At 39.9% G+C, this 18,405-nt stretch overlaps 1 protein-coding gene across 5 annotated transcripts in view; it reads left to right on the forward strand.

The window, feature by feature from the left end:
• The window catches only part of osbpl9 (oxysterol binding protein-like 9), a 30,981-nt gene extending 14,409 nt beyond the window's left edge, over positions 1 to 16,572 (forward strand). For 2 of the 5 annotated variants that reach the window (XM_023401923.2, XM_023401925.2), the window contains 20 exons: positions 3,151 to 3,246; positions 3,856 to 3,903; positions 4,892 to 4,921; positions 5,012 to 5,062; positions 5,636 to 5,674; positions 9,026 to 9,119; positions 10,031 to 10,135; positions 10,770 to 10,929; positions 11,196 to 11,308; positions 11,470 to 11,588; positions 11,770 to 11,855; positions 11,974 to 12,154; positions 12,519 to 12,603; positions 12,793 to 12,903; positions 13,005 to 13,068; positions 13,168 to 13,308; positions 13,428 to 13,506; positions 13,686 to 13,777; positions 13,901 to 14,036; positions 14,461 to 16,572. In XM_023401923.2, coding sequence (XP_023257691.1) covers positions 3,151 to 3,246; positions 3,856 to 3,903; positions 4,892 to 4,921; positions 5,012 to 5,062; positions 5,636 to 5,674; positions 9,026 to 9,119; positions 10,031 to 10,135; positions 10,770 to 10,929; positions 11,196 to 11,308; positions 11,470 to 11,588; positions 11,770 to 11,855; positions 11,974 to 12,154; positions 12,519 to 12,603; positions 12,793 to 12,903; positions 13,005 to 13,068; positions 13,168 to 13,308; positions 13,428 to 13,506; positions 13,686 to 13,777; positions 13,901 to 14,036; positions 14,461 to 14,535 — 1,905 coding nt within the window. In that variant the 3' untranslated portion in view covers positions 14,536 to 16,572. Of the gene's footprint in view, positions 1 to 194; positions 622 to 1,809; positions 2,074 to 3,150; positions 3,247 to 3,855; positions 3,904 to 4,891; positions 4,922 to 5,011; positions 5,063 to 5,635; positions 5,675 to 9,025; positions 9,120 to 10,030; positions 10,136 to 10,769; positions 10,930 to 11,195; positions 11,309 to 11,469; positions 11,589 to 11,769; positions 11,856 to 11,973; positions 12,155 to 12,518; positions 12,604 to 12,792; positions 12,904 to 13,004; positions 13,069 to 13,167; positions 13,309 to 13,427; positions 13,507 to 13,685; positions 13,778 to 13,900; positions 14,037 to 14,460 lie in introns of those variants that run through there. The other 3 variants (XM_023401928.2, XM_023401926.2, XM_023401924.2) reach the window with 3 other exon arrangements.
• Positions 16,573 to 18,405: the final 1,833 nt, after the last annotated feature.

Genomic DNA, 18,405 nt, shown 5'->3' on the forward strand with positions numbered 1-18,405 from the left:
CACACACACACACACACACACACGCACACACACACACTCACACTTACTCAGTGTTAGCAAGCGGCTGTCATAGCGTCATGTGACCCAGCAGTAGCCAATCAGAGAGCTGCTTGTTTGATCAACCAAACATCTGCCTCGGTTGCCTCAGCCAATCGTTGTAGCTGTTAGTGCTTGTCCCTGTTAGCACTTGCGGCTGCTTTGTGTGTTTTCTGCCTGCATGAGAGGAAGTGTGCCGTTCCTGCCAGGGGAGGGTCCTGGATTAACTCAGCTCTGTCTGCCTCATACCAAAAGCTCAGCTGATAACTGCTGCCGAAGGATATATTGTAGCCAGACTAGCTTCCCAGCTAACACATAGTCTGGAAGCTACTGTGGTTTATATTGACAGACTGCAGTAGAGAGCAAGAGGAGGAGATTGTTTTCTATTTCTGTGTGGAGGAGGAGGAAGGGGAGGAGAGAGAAAGAACGCTAACTTCACCAGAGCTGGTGGTTTGTTGCTGTAAGGGGAAAAAAACAGAGTAACGAAGGCCGAGAAAGAGAAAACGATCTTGTGTCAGGCTAAATGGCCTGATGGGAGAGATATACAAGGTTTAACGCAGCATGTCCATTGGAGCGAAGCACCCAGTAAGTAAAATACACAATACACACACACACACAAACACCACTGCACCATAGCAAGGAGAATTTAAACGGCTGCAGTGCGCTGCTGGGGCATCAGCATTTTAAAGTGGGTCACACTGCATGGAAAGACAAATAGAAACAGGAGGGAGGGGGAGGGTGCAAGAGCATTGTTGTTTCTAGAGTCTGGGGTAGTTTGGTGGGTTTGTGAGTTTTTATGTGTGACAGTTTACAGACTGCTCAAAATTGAGCGAAATTGGAATGAGTGGACGGGGAGGTGTAGACGTCTGGGTATATTTCAGGACCAGTGAAGAAGTGAGCACAATGACGTGGTGGTGTGGTGGCCGTTTATAAACCAGCCACCTGCCTCTGACTTTCTGCTTCCGTCTATTTTGTGTGTTGACAAAACATGAGATACTGTTTGATATGTAATAATGGAGATTTTTCTGTTCTGTTTCTTTTTTTTTTTCACACCATGTCAGCTTAATTTCCTGCTTTAATTTTGTTTCTTCAGTTTCTTTTAGCATGTGTTCAGGCCTATAATGCAAACATGGCCAGTATAGTGTAGCACCTGTCTAACACTTATAAGTGCAGTCTAATACACAAGCCCTGTGGTAAATACTGGCTTTTAGATGCATGGATGCATATACATGCATAATGTTTTGATTCAGCTCTTCTACTGTTTTACGCTGAATTTTTTGATGTTGTACCAATTGGTTTATGTCAAAAGTTGTTTGTGTGTTATTTTGTAAATACTGTAATGTTAGGATGGGTGTGTACATGGGATGAACATGGGAATGAATCCCCACTGTATCATGATGGAATTTGAAGAAGATTGACGTTATTATCTATAGATATGTTTTTAAGTCTACTTCCCATGCGTACAAAGGTGCCTGTAGATGTGTTTGCCTTAATTTCTTCAGCTTCAAGTAAACATGGTCATGATGTAGTGCCTTTCTAGAAGAATAACAGCTCTTTTCCTGATAAAGTGAAGTGTATATCCAGTGTAATATGAGTAAGTAACCAGACTGGACAAGTCGATCGCACTGGAGTGACTGTGCCAATCCAACAAGGCCCATATGGACAAATTGAAACAGCATATAAACATTTACATCTTAATTAACATTATTTTCTATTTAGATTTTTGCTCAGGCCCCCATGTGGCCAGCTATATTTTCAGTCATGCTAACAATGAAAGCACCTTTGATCCTTAGAGGAAGTTTGTCCAGTTGACTGCCAGTCTTATGGCTGCTGTTAACTCAGACTTTGTTCTCTATAAAGCTAGCATGTTTTTAGAGTTTAAACTTAAGCAGGTCTCAGGCTGGGGCAGCTGCTAACAGTGTTTGGCTGTTAATGGCTTTTCTTCACATTCCTATGAGATCGTCTTTAGCAGGAAGGAAAGCCCCCTCAAACTCAGGACACAACGGGACTGTGGAGCGCAGCAAGTCCGAAACAGCGGTAGTTCACAACATGGTTTAACGAGAGCATGGTTTACTAACAAGACTTCTGTTTCATTCCAAACACTATTGCTTTAACTTTACTATTTAACTTTTTCTGCTTTTTCATGTAAGAGGTGATCTGTGTTTTTCCATGTCAGAGTAACTGCTGTGTAGCGCTGAATTGCACTGACACACTCTGTGTTAGTCATCTGACTGATTCGTCTGGTTTGACGTAGAGAGGTTATTATGTTGGTGCTGGTGATAAGTATCCTCAATATTGACAGGCTCGAGCATTAAATATGAGCTGATTTTTAGAGGAAGTCTTCTTTTGTGCGTGTGTTTATCTGTCCATTTTCTTGCTTTTGGTTTTGTTACAGCCACAGCCACAGCCATTGTTCTGGGTGCTTGGGTGAGCTCAGACAGATAGAGACAGATGCCCGCTCACATCTGCTCTGCCAAAAGTCTAATAATTACCTTTTAATGGATATTATATAATGAAATTGTCTGTCCCTGAGTTTCTATGTGTGTATAGTCTGTGTTTCTGATGGGGCTAGTAAGCGGAGCTAATTAACAAACAATGAATTTTGAGCGCACCTCAGCTCCTTTACACACACGCTTCTCTGTCAGTAGCTAAATTCTCTCCATCCTTGAGTTTCCTGATTTTAGTTTTTGTTGAAGCCTGAAATTCTCTGGCCTCCAGGCAGGCAGGCAGGCAGGCAGGCAGGCAGGCAGACAGACAGACAGACAGACAGACAGACAGACAGACAGACAGACAGACCTGCTGCCCTTTCATGTAGGCTAGCCTTTAAACAATAGTATTCATATCTCCCCGTACAGTACGTTGCTGGAAGATTCTCCTGAACTGTTGATGTTTCTGTCCACCATTTTGTGTAACACTTTACAAAGCCTACCTGGCCAGGAGGTGACATACTCGAGCCTTTTTTTGAAATGAATGGATAATATGTGAATACATGGCTTGGAATGTTAGTAGTGTCTGTGTATTTTACTTTCAATATGCAAATACCAGCATGGTGTTAGACATTGATTTGGTAAGGACTGCACTGATGCTCAGCTGTGTTTGTTTCTTCATCCTCAGGAGGCCGAGACAGGATTTGTTCCGAGTGTTCAAGACTTTGATAAGAAGCTAGCTGAAGCTGATGCCTACCTACAGATTCTGATTGACCAGTTAAAGGTAGGTCTCAATATAGAGACACCTAACCATCCTTATCATTTCATCTGTAGAAATTCCCTACTTCATGAAGATGTCGTGAATATAGGATGTCTGCCACTTACTTTGAAGTGTTGAAATGAACCAGAGGTAATGTAGTCCATCTGAAGAAATGTCCACACAGTTTTCAAATTGCAACCTAAAATGTACCCTCATAATATATATGGCACATGGCATCATATACTATACATGACATGGCATTAAAGTCTGTGCCGTGACCTTCCTCTTATTTCGTCTCTTCTCGTAAGTATATCTTTGCTGGTCTCACAACAACAAAGCAGAAGGTAATAAAAAATAAGATTGGTGGTTATATGGTGATAAAGCAGAAAACCACATATTAAACGAAGAAGCAGCATGTTGTCTCAGGCAGAAAATCTTAATGACAACACTGCAAGCGCTCCTCCTTAGAGCAAAGAGCTTGCTGCTTGCCTTCACATTATCTCAAGCCACATCATCTCTACAGATTCACCTTCTGATCATTTCAGTACTCATTTCATTGTGGACCCGTCTTAGCTCATATTCCATCTCTGTTTTTTCCCTTTTCATCTCTTGTTCTCTGTCACTCTCACGCAGTTGTTTGATGAGAAGATCAAGGATTGCAAAGAAGATGAATCACGCAGAGTGAGTACCAGCAGAGCTGCTCTGTCCTTGTGTCTCGGGTCTCTGGTCCATGTTCTCGCTGTCATTAGAGCTGTGGCCAACAGCAGGCGAAAGAGGCTGACACACTGAAGTGTTGTTTGTCAGTTTTAAATTGTCATAATATTTCAGTACAGACAGAGCTTCAACTAATAATTATTTTTATTATAGGTGAATATGCAGATTATTTTCCTGATCAATCATTCTGTCTATACAGTGTCGCAAAGTAGTGCCCATTATAATCTTCCACTGGTCCGCTGTGGAAAACCCAAAGATGTTCAGTTTACAACTATAGAAAACTGACAAAAGCAGAAAGTCCTCACATGCGAGAATATAGGACCAGAAAAGATTTGGCATTTTTGCTTGAAAAATTATTAATCAAATATCAAAATAGTTGATATTATTAATTTTCTCTTAATCAACCAATAGCTGCAGCTCTAACAGACCAACTCCGCTATCCCATCAGCGATGTATAGGAACACAGTGTGCTTGTGTATTAAAAAGTTAAAGATGTGTAATTTAGGAACCCTTGTTAGAATCACTATACTCTAATTATAGTTCATAACTGATCATGGATTAACATTACAGTTGTATGTCTTGATCTTCTATATTTTCTCAGAACACAAAACATATTTTCTTCTAACCTAAAATGAGTAAGACAATAAGAGAGTAGGGGTATTCGGCTTTGTTGGAGGAAGCACTTGAGTTTCAGGGCGTATTAGTGTAGCCTCTTGTTTTTTTCCCAGAAGCTATGTGGTTCACTTCCTCTCTGAGATTAACACTGTTTTTCTTTTTCTTTTTTCACTTTGACCTTTCATGATCTCCAGTCTCTTCACTACGGAAAATTGTCTAAAGAACAATAAATGCTGCCTCCATCCAGTTGGAGATTATTACCTTGATGTTTTCTACTAGTTGTTTGTATTTGTGTTTGAAATTGCTGTTGGATCTTACAGCCTTCTTTTCCTTTTTACAGAAAATTGAAAATTTGAAAGAGACTACTTGTGTAAGTCAGAACTTAACACATTCTCCTTCCTGTATTTCATTTTGGTTGTGAATCCTTAGTTAATGAATTCATTTTTGTTTTCTCTTTCAGAGTATGGTAGAGTCCATCAAGCACTGTATCGTACTGCTGCAAATTGCCAAGGTAAACACAGTATGAGCACATGCTTGAGTCACCTCTCTGTAGTTTGGTTTGCCATTTCACCAAAATTATTTTTCTTGTGAGACCACATCAACGTGCACTGTGTGTTAGCATGAGCGTGTCTCTGGGATAGTTCCCTGCTTACAGTTGCTATCTGGGCCGGTGGTTTATGAGGGTGTAGCCCAGTATTCGTTTCATCACATGTTCCATTCAGCCCTTTGAAAGGAAGTGGAGCAAACATTTCTGCTTCATGTGGGTTTTAGGTGAGGTAGTGTTGTTGTTTTTTTTTTTAACTCACACTTTTACTCATGAATAAGATTCAAAGAAATGTAGGTTTACAAATTGCCATAATGAAGCAATGCTGTCCTTATTGATACTGAACGAAATGACATGGGGATTTTACCATGTGATGAAAGGATTACTGCATGTTGCAAGTGGGTGATTATGAAGCTCCATGTGATGAGAGGGATGGGTCTCATTGCTCTCTACACCAAAGATGCTCAGGATGCTTTATGAATTATGACTCTTGAACCTTACTACACAAGTAGTCTAACATTGTCTTCTCAAAATTTTAAGGACCAAAGTAACGAACAGCAACACGCAAACGGACTTATAGTAAGTTTGACATTCTCTGTCCATGACAAAAATTAAAATCAAACAAACTGCTAACTTTCTTTTCTTGCTTAATTTCCTCTCCACTGTAGAAAAGCAGATGAATCAGATCTCTTTAGTGCATGCCGTCTAATTTGGAGATAAGCTCTATCTCAAGCTTTTCCCCTCATGTCTGCCACCTCTATCCTCTTAATTAAGTTAATAATCTACTGATTTCATCTGGGATTTAAATACTTTTTGCGATTGTTGGGAACTGTTCTTTTCTTCATCAAGATACAACATGTGTATGTGTGTCTGCAAACAGAAAATGTATGTGTGCATAGTCTATACATGTGTGTTTGCATGCCTGTATATTAGAGAATGTTGCACTTCACTTCACCCACTAATTAGAGTCAACTAATCTGCCATTGATTTATTGTGTCCACACTGCCTGCTAATTGAACTACTGAGTACTAATAGCTGGAAAGCCATCTAGAGAGCGCCGTACCGGCTCTGCAGGTGTCCTGTCTTCATGTCAAAGGCCAAACCAGGAGTTTTGCAAGTTTCATCTACAACGCATACAATTTATGTTACAGTTATCCATTTTCCAAAGCATTTACTATAGGTTTTTTGTTTAATGTCTTCTCTTCCATGCAGCCATTGCTTTTTGTTTCCTTTCAGTAAGTTGTGAATATCAGTTTGAAGCACTGAAGCATGCATTAGATGGATGTTCTATCATTCACCTTCATATCAGTTTAAGGAAACTCCAACCTCTGTGATTTGAGAGTGGACTGCCAGACAGTAAACTTTTAAATGGAATAAACAACCAAAGTCAAACAAGCCTTTCACGCATGTCCATGTTTGCGTGTTGCTCATCTTTCAGCTTTATTTCAGACAGTTTAGTCTGTAAGCAGTACTTTCAGCTGCCAGTTCTCAGAGGGATTTTTTTCCTAAACAGATCTGGCTCACAACTGTATTTCCTTGCAATTGGTTGCCACTTTTATAAAAACAAAAAAAAAGAGCAGAGCGGTTTATATATTTATGAACTGTGATGCATTACATATCTCTGTAAAGCCGTGTAAGTGTTGGGCTAGAAAAGGAAAGCTGAGGGGATGTGGACTGGGAAACAGAAGAGACAGAAAAGTGAGGACTGAAGGGCAAATGAAACATACATTTTGATCATCCTGCAATATACACAACCTTATACCTTTCAGCCTCTTTCTGGAAGGTATAAAATCAATCTAAAACTTTTCTTTATGCTTTGAAAAGTGGTTGGTAATGTAATGTGATTAGTAGATTGTAGGTAATGGACTAAGACACGGACAACCTCTTGTGTCGTCCTTGAAGCAAGAATCCCACAGGGGCCGCACAGCTCAATAGACCTGCACTGCTCTTATAGCTGACTTAATCTCACAGTCATTAAGTACAGTATTACGTAGTATAAATAGGACAGCATAAGCTCTGTCTACACATCTAACTGCACATGTTTTTATATGGCATAAGCTTTGCTCTAAAGATATCGTTGCAGCTTTAGAACCTCTAAATGTCTGTCACGTTGCACAAATAATGTGGAGCAAAAGATAAATGCACTGTACACCTCACTTGAAACACTAGCAGTATGTTTGATTGACCTTGTCAAGCGATGCATTGCCAGGGGAATTGCCGTAAAGTGTGGGAATCCTTTAACCAAGCACACTAGAAGCCCATTCGGTATTTATCTGTCAGAATAATTTATGTGCTGTGATTGGTTTAGGTTTGCTCTGCTGCTGGAGCTACCTGCTACATTAATATTACATTCACTAAAAAAAATATATTGATCACAGTGCTTAAAGCTGGTTTTAACTGTAACTCTTTCCCTCCGCCTGCTTTTGCTTCATCTCCGCCTTGCAAGGCCACAGGCTGGTCCCACCATGACGGACCAATATTTCTGTAATCAGCTATAATTAGTAGCCCTCGCCTTACTTTTATAGAGGCACGTGGACAAGGCATGCATCGGGCAGTGAAGGGAAGGTAGAAAGGAAGGGATAGAGACAGGAAGCTCAAAGATATGAGAGAACAGAAGGGCAAATGGACCTGAGATGTCAGACCAAGCATCTCTGCAGGACATTTTCTACCACTGGTCACAGCTGTCTTTCTGGTGACCATTGACACATTTTCAAAATCTCGACATAAAAAAGATTTAAAAAACAAATAAAAATAGCTTCAAGTAGTATTTAGAGGAAAAGTGTTGTCCACTTCCTGGTACTGCAGTCCAACTTTGGTGTTAACCCTCACTGTATCCTCACCCTCACAGCCTAATTTCAGGGCACAGACTTTGTAGTGATTCACTGTTCCTGTTCATTTCAAATGACTTAATCAAAACTTGCATAGAAAATATAACAGAAATAAAAAATAAAAAAGAATCACAAGCTACAGGTCAAGTTTGAATAAAAGGATAACACATCACAATGACTAGATCTAGTTTCAGTGCAACCAAAAACCCTGAGGGTAAATTGTTGGGGAATAAGGGTCGATAAGGTTTCACTTTGTTTGCTCATGATGTTGTTGGTGTTCCTGTCAGTTGGGTCATTGGTGCCAGTGACCCCATTAAACCAAGCCAACAGGCTGCTTTGTGCTATGTGTTGCCTGAATTCAAATACATTCGATATATGATGTTAAGGTGGCACTGATGAGGGCAGGCCACTACAGATAAGAGTGTCCCCACTGATTTCTACCACAGGGAAATCAAAGCCAGAAAGTTTAAACATGTTACACAGTTAGTCTGCAGCCCAGTGGAGTTAATTAACTCCTTTTTAGCTTGGAAGGTTGCTCAGAGCTCAAGAGGCGCTGTTAGTAAAGGTACTGCTGGCATTCGGATTTCAGGCATTGTTGTTGGTTTCATATTGATTAGATTAATGAAACCTGGTAACGCCACTCTTTCCAGGAAATGGAATGAAAGGAAATTGATCTTCCTGTGGTGGATGGTGCATATATTATTTCACTGTTCATGTTGTCGCATATGTACAGCATTAAGCTGATCTATAACCAATACACAAGCTGTGAAGCTGGTACCCAATCGAGGGTGAGCGCTTACATTGGCATCTGGCTTGGATGTGAAAGGAAATGGTGTTGCATTGTGGTGAGCATGTCGGCACATTTGGTTTCAGATGTTGTTGAAATAGACCAGTCATATTGTGCCTGGATACACAGACATACATTGATGTTTTCCGATATGACTATAGATGGTTAATAGGCCAATAGTCCGTTAGATAGCATTTTAGACTTGTAAGCAGGGAGTCGTATGAGTGTGCTATTGTTGCAGCAATGATGATGTCACTTTTAAGGCAAGTTGTTTTTGTTGTTGATAGCAATGTTGTCTTTGTATGTTTCTTTCAGAGCACCATCAACCCAGTGGATGGGATCTACCAGCCCCCTCTGGATACTCCTGTAGTCAACACCACGATGCCAACACAGACCACACTACCAGCAGGTACAAGACATCTGCCTTCTCACCATCCCTTATACACATTTAGACTTGTGGGTTCATGTGCTTGATGCGTTAACGTGCCTCACAGTCTCATAGACTTCACAGATGCATCACCCTGCAGGCCCCAGAAAGGTTGTTCATGTTTTGAAATGTACTCAAAGGTGACAACAGCTCCCCCTGTTGTTGCATCTTAATCTCATCCAGCTGATGTTTCCACTCTGCAACAGTTGATGTTGTCACAGAAATGTCTAAATAGATTCTTTTTTTTCTTTGTTTGCTGTTTTTTATCAGCAGGGACCTTAATGAGACAATATTCTGTCACTCAGCAACATTTGAAATTTTAATATTTCGCTGTTTCATCCCACTTTTGAAGCCAGTGGGATGAAACCTGAAGCAAGTTCTAGTATGGCAATGTCATTCAGGCTTCTGATATCGGTACTTCATGTTCTTTCAGTGTTTGAGGGTGAATTGATACAAGATAAGTTCCTGATTGTTGAAGATATGCAGCAGGATCCAGCTGCATGATTTCCAAAAATGAATGGATTAATGTTTTTCTGCACTGAAGCAGATTCCTGTCCTTCAGTGTAGTTATGCTTTAGTCAGTAAATAAATTACTAAATTTAGTACGAATAAGAATGACTAAAACTTTTTTGCTATTTTGGTCAGATGAATATAACTAGACTGTTTACAAATGCAGTGAAAATGAACACTGCAAAGTAGGCCATTCTAATTTCAGTCTGTCTGACCGTGTATTCCCCCTCTGAGCAGAAGCCTCTGTCTGCAGTGTCTCAGATCCTTTTCTCCGCCTCCTGACACGTGGGACGGGTTTGCTGGTTTTAATGTGATGTAGCTTAATTTTAAGACTTTTAGACTTTTAAGACTACTAACTCATTTGCTCTCTCTTTCTGCTAAAGACGTTTCTCAGGTGTGTAAATCAGACCAACGACCCTCCACATTACCTGTTGGTCCTGTTGTCACGGTGATGGGCAGTCTGCAGACCCCAACTCCCAACAGCACAGGTGAAAGTTCACTTCGCTCCAGCAGCCAGTTATACTACTAGCACTAATAGGAAAGATTATCAGTTGTTATACTGATAATTCATAGAGAAATTATAACTTCCTCTGATGTTTACAAGAAATGAAATATAATATGAACTACAGTTGTTTTCCTGGTTTTTGGCAAGCTATTTCTTCTTATTGGATCCTTTTTACAAGCTACATGAAACTAATGAAATGGAAACTCAACCACAACAACAGAAGTAGAAATACTTTATTAATTGTTACTGTACTTCTTCCAGGAGTTCTGTGTCCATGAACATAAAGTAAATTAAAAAGGCAAGAGACAGCAGAGGTTCCTGCCTGTTTGTCTTCTGTGCTGAGGCAGCATTAATAAAACGCTGTGCTGTGCACTAAAGAGGCAAGCTGCATGCTTGATAGCACTGTCAATATGCTCTGCAGAGGAAGCTATCAATATGTTAAAGACAGGTTAGTGGACATGGACTGCTGGACTGGGCTCAGAAATGAGTTTGTGCTTTATGAATAAAAAAGCCTTATTTATTGGATCTACCACATTAAAGGGAAAACACTGCAAGAGAACACTGACATCACACACACAATGCTTTATTTATTTTTATTTTTATTTTTTTTCTGTCAGGGAGTGGCCCATCAGGCTCCAGTAGCGGCATTGCTTCCCCAGCTCACATCCCCCTCCCCTCGCACTCGGTGCCAGACTTCTCCTACTCCTCCAGCGAGGATGAGTTCTACGATGCTGATGAATTTTACCAGAGCAGCACTTCCCCTAAACACTGCATAGAGTGAGTATTGTATCACCCAACGTCCAGGCAACAAACATTGCACATAGTGAATCTATTGCTTCAGAGTTTAAAAACATTGCTGTAATTATAGTGTTTAGCAGCTTAGGTGGGAAAATGCTGTTTAGAATAAAAGTCAAGCTGCGTTGGCAGCCTTAGTCAGAGAAGTTTGCAACAATATTGCCTGTGAAATCCTACTCATTATTTATCTCCTTATCTCTCCTGCCTCCTGCCTCCTTTCCGCTCCTGTCTCCTCTTCTTGACTTCAGTCCCTCAGGGCCTGCAGCTGCCCCGCCCCTCACTAATGAAGAAACAGCATTGAAACGACCAGACACCACTGAGTCCCTCAACTCGTCCATGTCCAATGGCACCACAGATGCAGGTACAAAGGGAAAGCTCACAAGACACACAAATATATTACGGCTAGTTTTTTTTGCTTCTTTCTGCATTAAAAACTAAGCTTTAGTTTTTCTCACTAATACTGTATCATTGCAACAATGTTTTTACAGCAATATATGACTTGTCCTCTGCTGTCGTCTTCAGATCCGTTTGATAGCCATGACGACCGTGATGATGATGGTGAGGGCGAGTCTGTAGAGGAGCACAAGAGTGTCATCATGCATCTGCTCTCTCAAGTTCGTTTGGGCATGGACCTCACAAAGGTGAAGAGCTCAAAGCAGCGCACTGATGTCTGCATGACTCCAGTCCAGTGTCTTTCTTTGTTTTTTCTGCCTTTCTCCCACTGCAGGCCATCCTCTTTTTATTCACTAATATGATCGGTGCAAGCTGTTTCGTTTGAACAACCCACGCAGCTACAGTTTTTTCCTTCATTATATTTCACAGGTGGTCCTGCCTACCTTCATCCTAGAGAGGAGGTCTTTGTTAGAAATGTACGCAGACTTCTTTGCACACCCTGACTTATTTGTAAGGTATGTACCACTTCAACAACTCCTCAATTCTGTGCAAACAGTTGTTTCAACAAGATATTCCAATATGTTAAATATATTAAAATATCAATAACTGTGCCCTTCATCTGACTTCCACTAGTATTGCTGAGCAGCCGGAGCCCCGGGAGCGCATGGTTCAGGTGGTAAAATGGTACCTGTCAGCCTTCCATGCAGGGAGGAAAGGCTCAGTGGCCAAGAAACCTTATAATCCAATCCTGGGTGAAGTTTTCTATTGCCACTGGGATTTGCCCAGTGAAGCAGAGGAGCCCTCCCCACACACGGTGAGACCACATGCCTCTGCAGTCAAAGTCGTCAGCCTCATTTGCAAAAGTTTGTCACGGTTGAAGCTAAGTGTGACTTTGGTTGAAAATATGTTGTCAGCCTGTAAGGACCATGGAGACACTGGATGTGATATTTGGTTATGCAAATAAACTTAACTTGAATTGCAAGAATAGTCCCTTTTGCAAACAGTAAACTTCTTGCCTTACAACTGGCTGCTTTTTAGGTTTACATACCACACCTTTCACTTTAATATTGTTTACATAGTTACAAAAAAAAATTGAATTTAATATTTTGTAGAACTGTAACATAGAGTAAGCATGGGTTTGATCTGTTCTCAATCCTTTACCTTCTACCACCCTTCAGGAGACGGTGTCAGAGGGCCCAGTTCCCTGGTCTTCATCCAATAGTGTGTGTTTTGTGGCAGAGCAGGTCTCTCACCACCCACCCAGTGAGTGTCGAACCTCCTCCTTCTGAATAATTACACAGCACTGCCCAAACCTTTTGACATTTAGGGTCAAGAAAAGCCCACTGAACATTGACCTTTCTTTTTTTTGAAAAGCGGCCCTTGCTGGTCCGTCGTTGAAATGTGTCCATTTTTTAAACAAACTCTTCAATACATCTTGTCTACCTTCTGTAGTTTCTGCATTCTACGCAGAGTGTTTAAATAAGAAGATCCAGTTCAACGCTCACATCTGGACTAAGTCTAAGTTCTTAGGCATGTCCATAGGTGTCCACAACATTGGCCAAGGTACACAAGAGGACTGCCTCATACACTCCAAAGTATACATTTTTACACATTTTTGTTTAGTTAATAATAAGTGAAGTAATAACTTGCTGGGTTTGTTTTAGGTTGTGTGTCGTGTTTGGAGCATGATGAACATTACATCCTCACCTTCCCTAACGGATACGGCAGGTGTGTCTTATTGCTTCCCTGTGTTTGTCTGTGTCATCACTCTACTTTTACTGTCTGGTCATTAATGTTTGCTTCACTGACCTGAGCCTGTCTGTCCAGGTCGATTCTGACTGTGCCGTGGGTGGAGCTGGGTGGGGAGTGCAACATCTCCTGCTCCAAGTCGGGCTACAGTGCTAACATCGTGTTCCACACCAAACCCTTCTACGGAGGAAAGAAGCACAGGATCACTGCTGAGATTTTGTAAGAAGAAACTGGTTGCTCAATTCAATTTTAGATCACAGATCGAAGACTGATAAAGGATAAAAGATCCTGACCTTTTTAATGAAGTGTATTATTATTCTTTTCTGTTTCTCTTGCAGTGCACCTAATGATAAGAAGTCTTTCTGCTCCATTGAAGGGGAATGGAACGGAGTGATGTATGCTAAGTGGGCAACTGGAGTGAGTCCTATATTTATTTCTTTTTCTTATTTCTTTTTTAAAAATTTTTCTTTGGTGGGTGGAGGGTATTCATCAGATTAGACAATAATCACTAAGGGGAAACTCGTAACTACTAAAGAAGCAGTTTTGCAGTAAATAACATCAAAAAATGAATGAATGTGCATTTTGTGTGTTTCTAGGAGAACACAGTGTTCATAGATACTAAAAGGATGGGTATCATCAAGAAGAAAGTGAGAAAGCTGGAAGACCAACTCGAGTATGAGTCCCGAAGGTGAGAAATGAAATTGTTTCGTAACCTTTAACCAGTTTAGGAAAGGATGCCGAAACAAAATGCTTCACTTGGAGAAATACCAGCCTGTTTGTGTATTTGACTTTTAACTCTTTAATTCATCAGATTGTGGAGAGATGTGACGCTGAACCTGAAACTGAAAGACATTGATGCAGCAACAGAAGCCAAACACCGGTTGGAGGAGAAACAGAGAGCCGAAGCAAGAGATAGGAAGGAGAACGAGCAGCAGTGGGAGACTAGGGTGAGTCTGCCTGCCTTTTGTTTTTCAGCTGCCTCAAAGAACATGAACACTGTGTGAGAAGAGACCTTGACATGCATCTTTTTCCCTATCAATCACTATATATTCTTGTTTTTTGGACATCAAATGACTGAATCTGAATACAACATAATGAGATAACATTAGCAAAAATTAAAGTTAAAATTTGAGTTATTTTTAAGTTCACAGTTTGTATTCAGTCCCCATTGGCAATAACATTCAAAATAAAAGGAAAATGATGGCAGAAAGCTTACAATGTACTTGAAATATACACGGATCCAAGACCTCTGTTTCACAGGTAGACAGAGATCTGTGTTAGAAATATCAGATGATATTGTAGTTTTATTTTAAAATAGATGTTTCAGATGAACTGAGTGTAATAATTGTTATTGTTTGTGCGTTTCTACAGCTATTCCATGAGGATGGGGAGTGCTGGGTCTACGATGATCCTCTATTAAAGAGATTAGCCTCTCAGAGGCACTGAGAAGACTACGCACACTCTGATACACACACATACATATGCATAAAGAAATGCACACACAGCAGAGTCTTCATAAGAACTCTTTTGCAAAACCACTTCTTATCCAAGCCTTGGAATGACTGATGATTGAATATGTACACAGCTTTGCATTTGACTGTAAAACAACCATATGGAAATGAATGAAATCAAATGGAAAAGCATCAAAGATGTAACATGAAAATTAGTAAACCTCCTCTCCTTATTTGGGCAATCTCACTTCCACCGCCACCGATACCCGCCAACATGAGACTCGGCAGCGCAGAGTGGAGACGGGAGCGCCGATGCATCTCGTCTCTCGACTCTGTCCGTCAGCTTCACGACCACACCCATCATCAGCTCCACACGACAGAGCAGCACTCATTTCCCAACACACATGGTTTTTTTTGGGGGGGTTGTAAAGGGGTGTGTGGTTGATGGTGTTCAAATCAAATAAACCTTGACAAACAAAACAGCGCTCTACATCTCAGGGAATCTGGTGACTGAGGAAAAAAAGCTGCTGCCCCCTCTGAGAGTCTGACAGCCTTATAACGGTGGAACGGATGAATCTTAAAGGGGCGGGGGAGAAATTCTCTGCTTGCCTGCAACTAATTATAACTGTTGTTTATATATAGATATGATATACATATGATGGATATATGAATATATATTCTTTTTTTATTTTCAACGTTCTTTTTTTTTTTTCTTTTTTTTCTGGCAATAGTGTAAAATATTTGAGGATATGAACTTGATGGCTTTACATCTTTAGCAATCATTCCATTTACCCATTTGATTAAGTTAACTTGCCATCTATTTGGTCCTTCACACTGTTCTGTGTCCCAAGTGTTATCCAGAAGCAAAGCCCTGCATAACCCATAGTATAGGTTTATGGAATATATGCAATGTAGATAGAAATAATTTACGTTGCCAGTCAAAAGGACAAATTTGGTTGTCCATTATGCCAAAAAAGGTTTAAAGAAAAGGCAAAAGGGACTTTGATCTGGACAGAGAACAAACAATCCTCTAAAAATGTTTCCATGTTACCTGAAGGCATTTATGAACAAATGATTGTTTACATATTTTTGTCTTTTCTGGATCACTGGTCCACAATGAGGACGTAAAGCTAGGACTGAGTCTGTGAAGTCTCCCTTTTGTTCTGCACATCACCTATCTTGGTATCCTCTCCAAAATCCCTGATGTCTGAGTGGACCACCTTGACGTCCATTCTTCGTGTTGTCAGAGGGTGAGGAGAGTGAAAATGAGGAGCCAGACTGTTCTACCGGTTCAGTTGTCTTGTAATATTAATTTTTTGTCCAATGTTTTTCAAGATAAGAACCACATAGAGGGCAATATTTATCCTACTGTACACCTATGCTTTTTCGAACCATCATTCATTCTCTTATTTACAGCTACATGGGTTGGATCTAAATTAGGCATATTTGGATGAGATACAAAAATAAACAATTTTCACCTGAAAATGCCTGGGAATATCTCTCAATGCTGTAGCAAGCTCGTAACAGCCCTCCCGTGTTATTTTTGTGTGCAATTTCATTATTTTGTCTCATAGATATTTGGCCATTACATTAAGTAAGCTGATTGATTCAGATGAATCGTAAAGGACCTTTAGAATTCAATTAATTGGTGAAGGGATCTATAAAGCCACATTCCTGGTGTTGTAAGCGCATCCAGTCACACACTAGGTGAAAATAAATGCCTGTGTATGTGGTGTGTTTGCTGCTTTGGACTTTAATCCTCCTCTAAAGCAGACAAAAATGCCTTTAGAAACAAGCCAAATTAAATTGAGTCCAAGCTAAATTTAAAGTTATTATTTTGTTTTTTCCTCCATGTTTTGTCTTTGTAAATTATATTGAATCGAGGCCTTGCCATACATTTCAGTATCACTCAGTATCGCCTGATAGAGAGCAATCAAAACAAATGTATTTTTTATTTCCTTCTGATCATAACCATTGATTGTATCAGATCCTCCTGTTTATTGATGCATAATATTAAATCTCCATGAGTTTATTCCTGTGAGATTTTGTCATGGTTCTTTCAAAGAGCATCTTCTTAAGACAGAGAGGAAGCTAAGATTTAGTTTTTTCTTTAGGAAGAATATGTCTGCATGTCACTTGAATTCACGTCGTTGGCCACACATGACACGTCATGACATGGCATGACATTGATTAACATGTCCGCCATCACCCCTCTGTTAGTTTTTTTGATGCAGTTGTTACAGTGGGAATACTAATCTCGACTATCTTCGTTATTAGTACACAGAGCTGATTTGCATCATTATATTCCCAGCGTAACTCCACCCCACTATCACTTGACTACAGGTTTAAAACCAAACAGCATTTCAAAACAACTGTGTGGGTGTCCAGGGGATTTGACCTCTGTGCATGACTCTGAAGATTAGATTATAATGCAGCACTGATCTTACTTGAAATTGTGCTTTAGTGGTACAAATCCCTTGTTAATTTTCAGTTAATTACCAATTAAACGAGTGACAAAGTGAACCTGCATCTTTTTGGACCCCTTGGGGTTTGCCATCAAAATAATATCCTCAACATTCGTCTTGGTATATATTGAATAAATATATTTGGATTACATTTCACTGTAAAACATTTACTTATTGATTATACTTTTCTTTAAGTGGTAGTAGTGGATAGATATCATGAGATGATATACCATATCACTTATACAAGCACAACTCCTTGTGGATCAAGATTTGAGAAGATCAAGAATTTATATATGATTTCTGCATTAATGTGACCAACTAGTTTTATACGTTAGATATTTAAAGAACTCCTCCACTCAAAGATGTGTTTCAGTCAGTGTTACTTCTTTTGATTGTTTGATCTCCAACATGCAGAATGATGTTTGTGCACTGTGGATTTGACACTGGAAAAGGGATCTTATACAAGTGTGATGTGGAAAGTTGAAGCCTGCATAGCACATACACTAACAAAGTTTTGAATGACTTTTCTTGGTGTGTGTGTAAACAGTTTCTCAATTGATTTTCTAGAGAAACTCAGTTGGCAGTTTATTAGGTACTCCTGGCTAAAACAACAGTGATGCAATAAATCCTCATTCATGAAGGTTAGAATGTACAATTTGTGTTGAAACTGTTGCAGAGAGCTATTGATTCAACTGTATGATTATTTTGGACACTACAGTGTGTGGCACTGTTGAATTGTAGTGCATTATATAGAGAGGTATTTCTAACTGACATAAATGGGGTGGATAAAATAATAGAAACAGCTATCAGTGTGACGCAGTACAGTTCAATACCAACATGAACTACATCCTCCAAAATGAAATGTAAGTAGCATAACAACAACAAAAAAATCATTCCCCCGAAATGACCATAAAGTTGAAAAAAAAACACAGTTTCGACACGAACTGAACATTATAAACTTCATGAAGGTTGGATTTATGGCAGGGCTGTTGTATTAGACTTAATTACTTTTAGTCACTACTTTTAGTTATAAACTTATAAACTGAAAAATAATATATCCATATCGTCCACCTCGTTTCACAAAATATAATTGTAGTTTGGTTTAATTCTGGTCATTGGTCGAGCAGGGGCGCTAGTCATCGGACAATTTTTTCCCATCATGCTTCGCGACATCTCGTATAAAAGCGCCTTGCACCCTCTGCCCTCTCTCATTCTCCTGCTGTCTGACAGGTAAGTTTGTCCTTCTCCTTTTCACTGCGGATGTGGCCTTTTACCCGGGGTTAATTGTTTATTTAAGCCGTTTTTTTATGTCTGTAGATTTGTAATGTGTATGTTTATCCCGCTGGATATGTGCTGTTGTTTCAGATAAATATTTTATTTCGTGTGAAGTAGTGAACTGA

The sequence above is a fragment of the Seriola lalandi genome, unplaced genomic scaffold (genome assembly GCF_002814215.2).
Source record: "Seriola lalandi dorsalis isolate HSWRI2012SDOR001 ecotype SW California unplaced genomic scaffold, Sedor1 jcf7180002053835, whole genome shotgun sequence".
In the NCBI taxonomy this organism is placed as follows: Eukaryota; Metazoa; Chordata; class Actinopteri; order Carangiformes; family Carangidae; genus Seriola; species Seriola lalandi.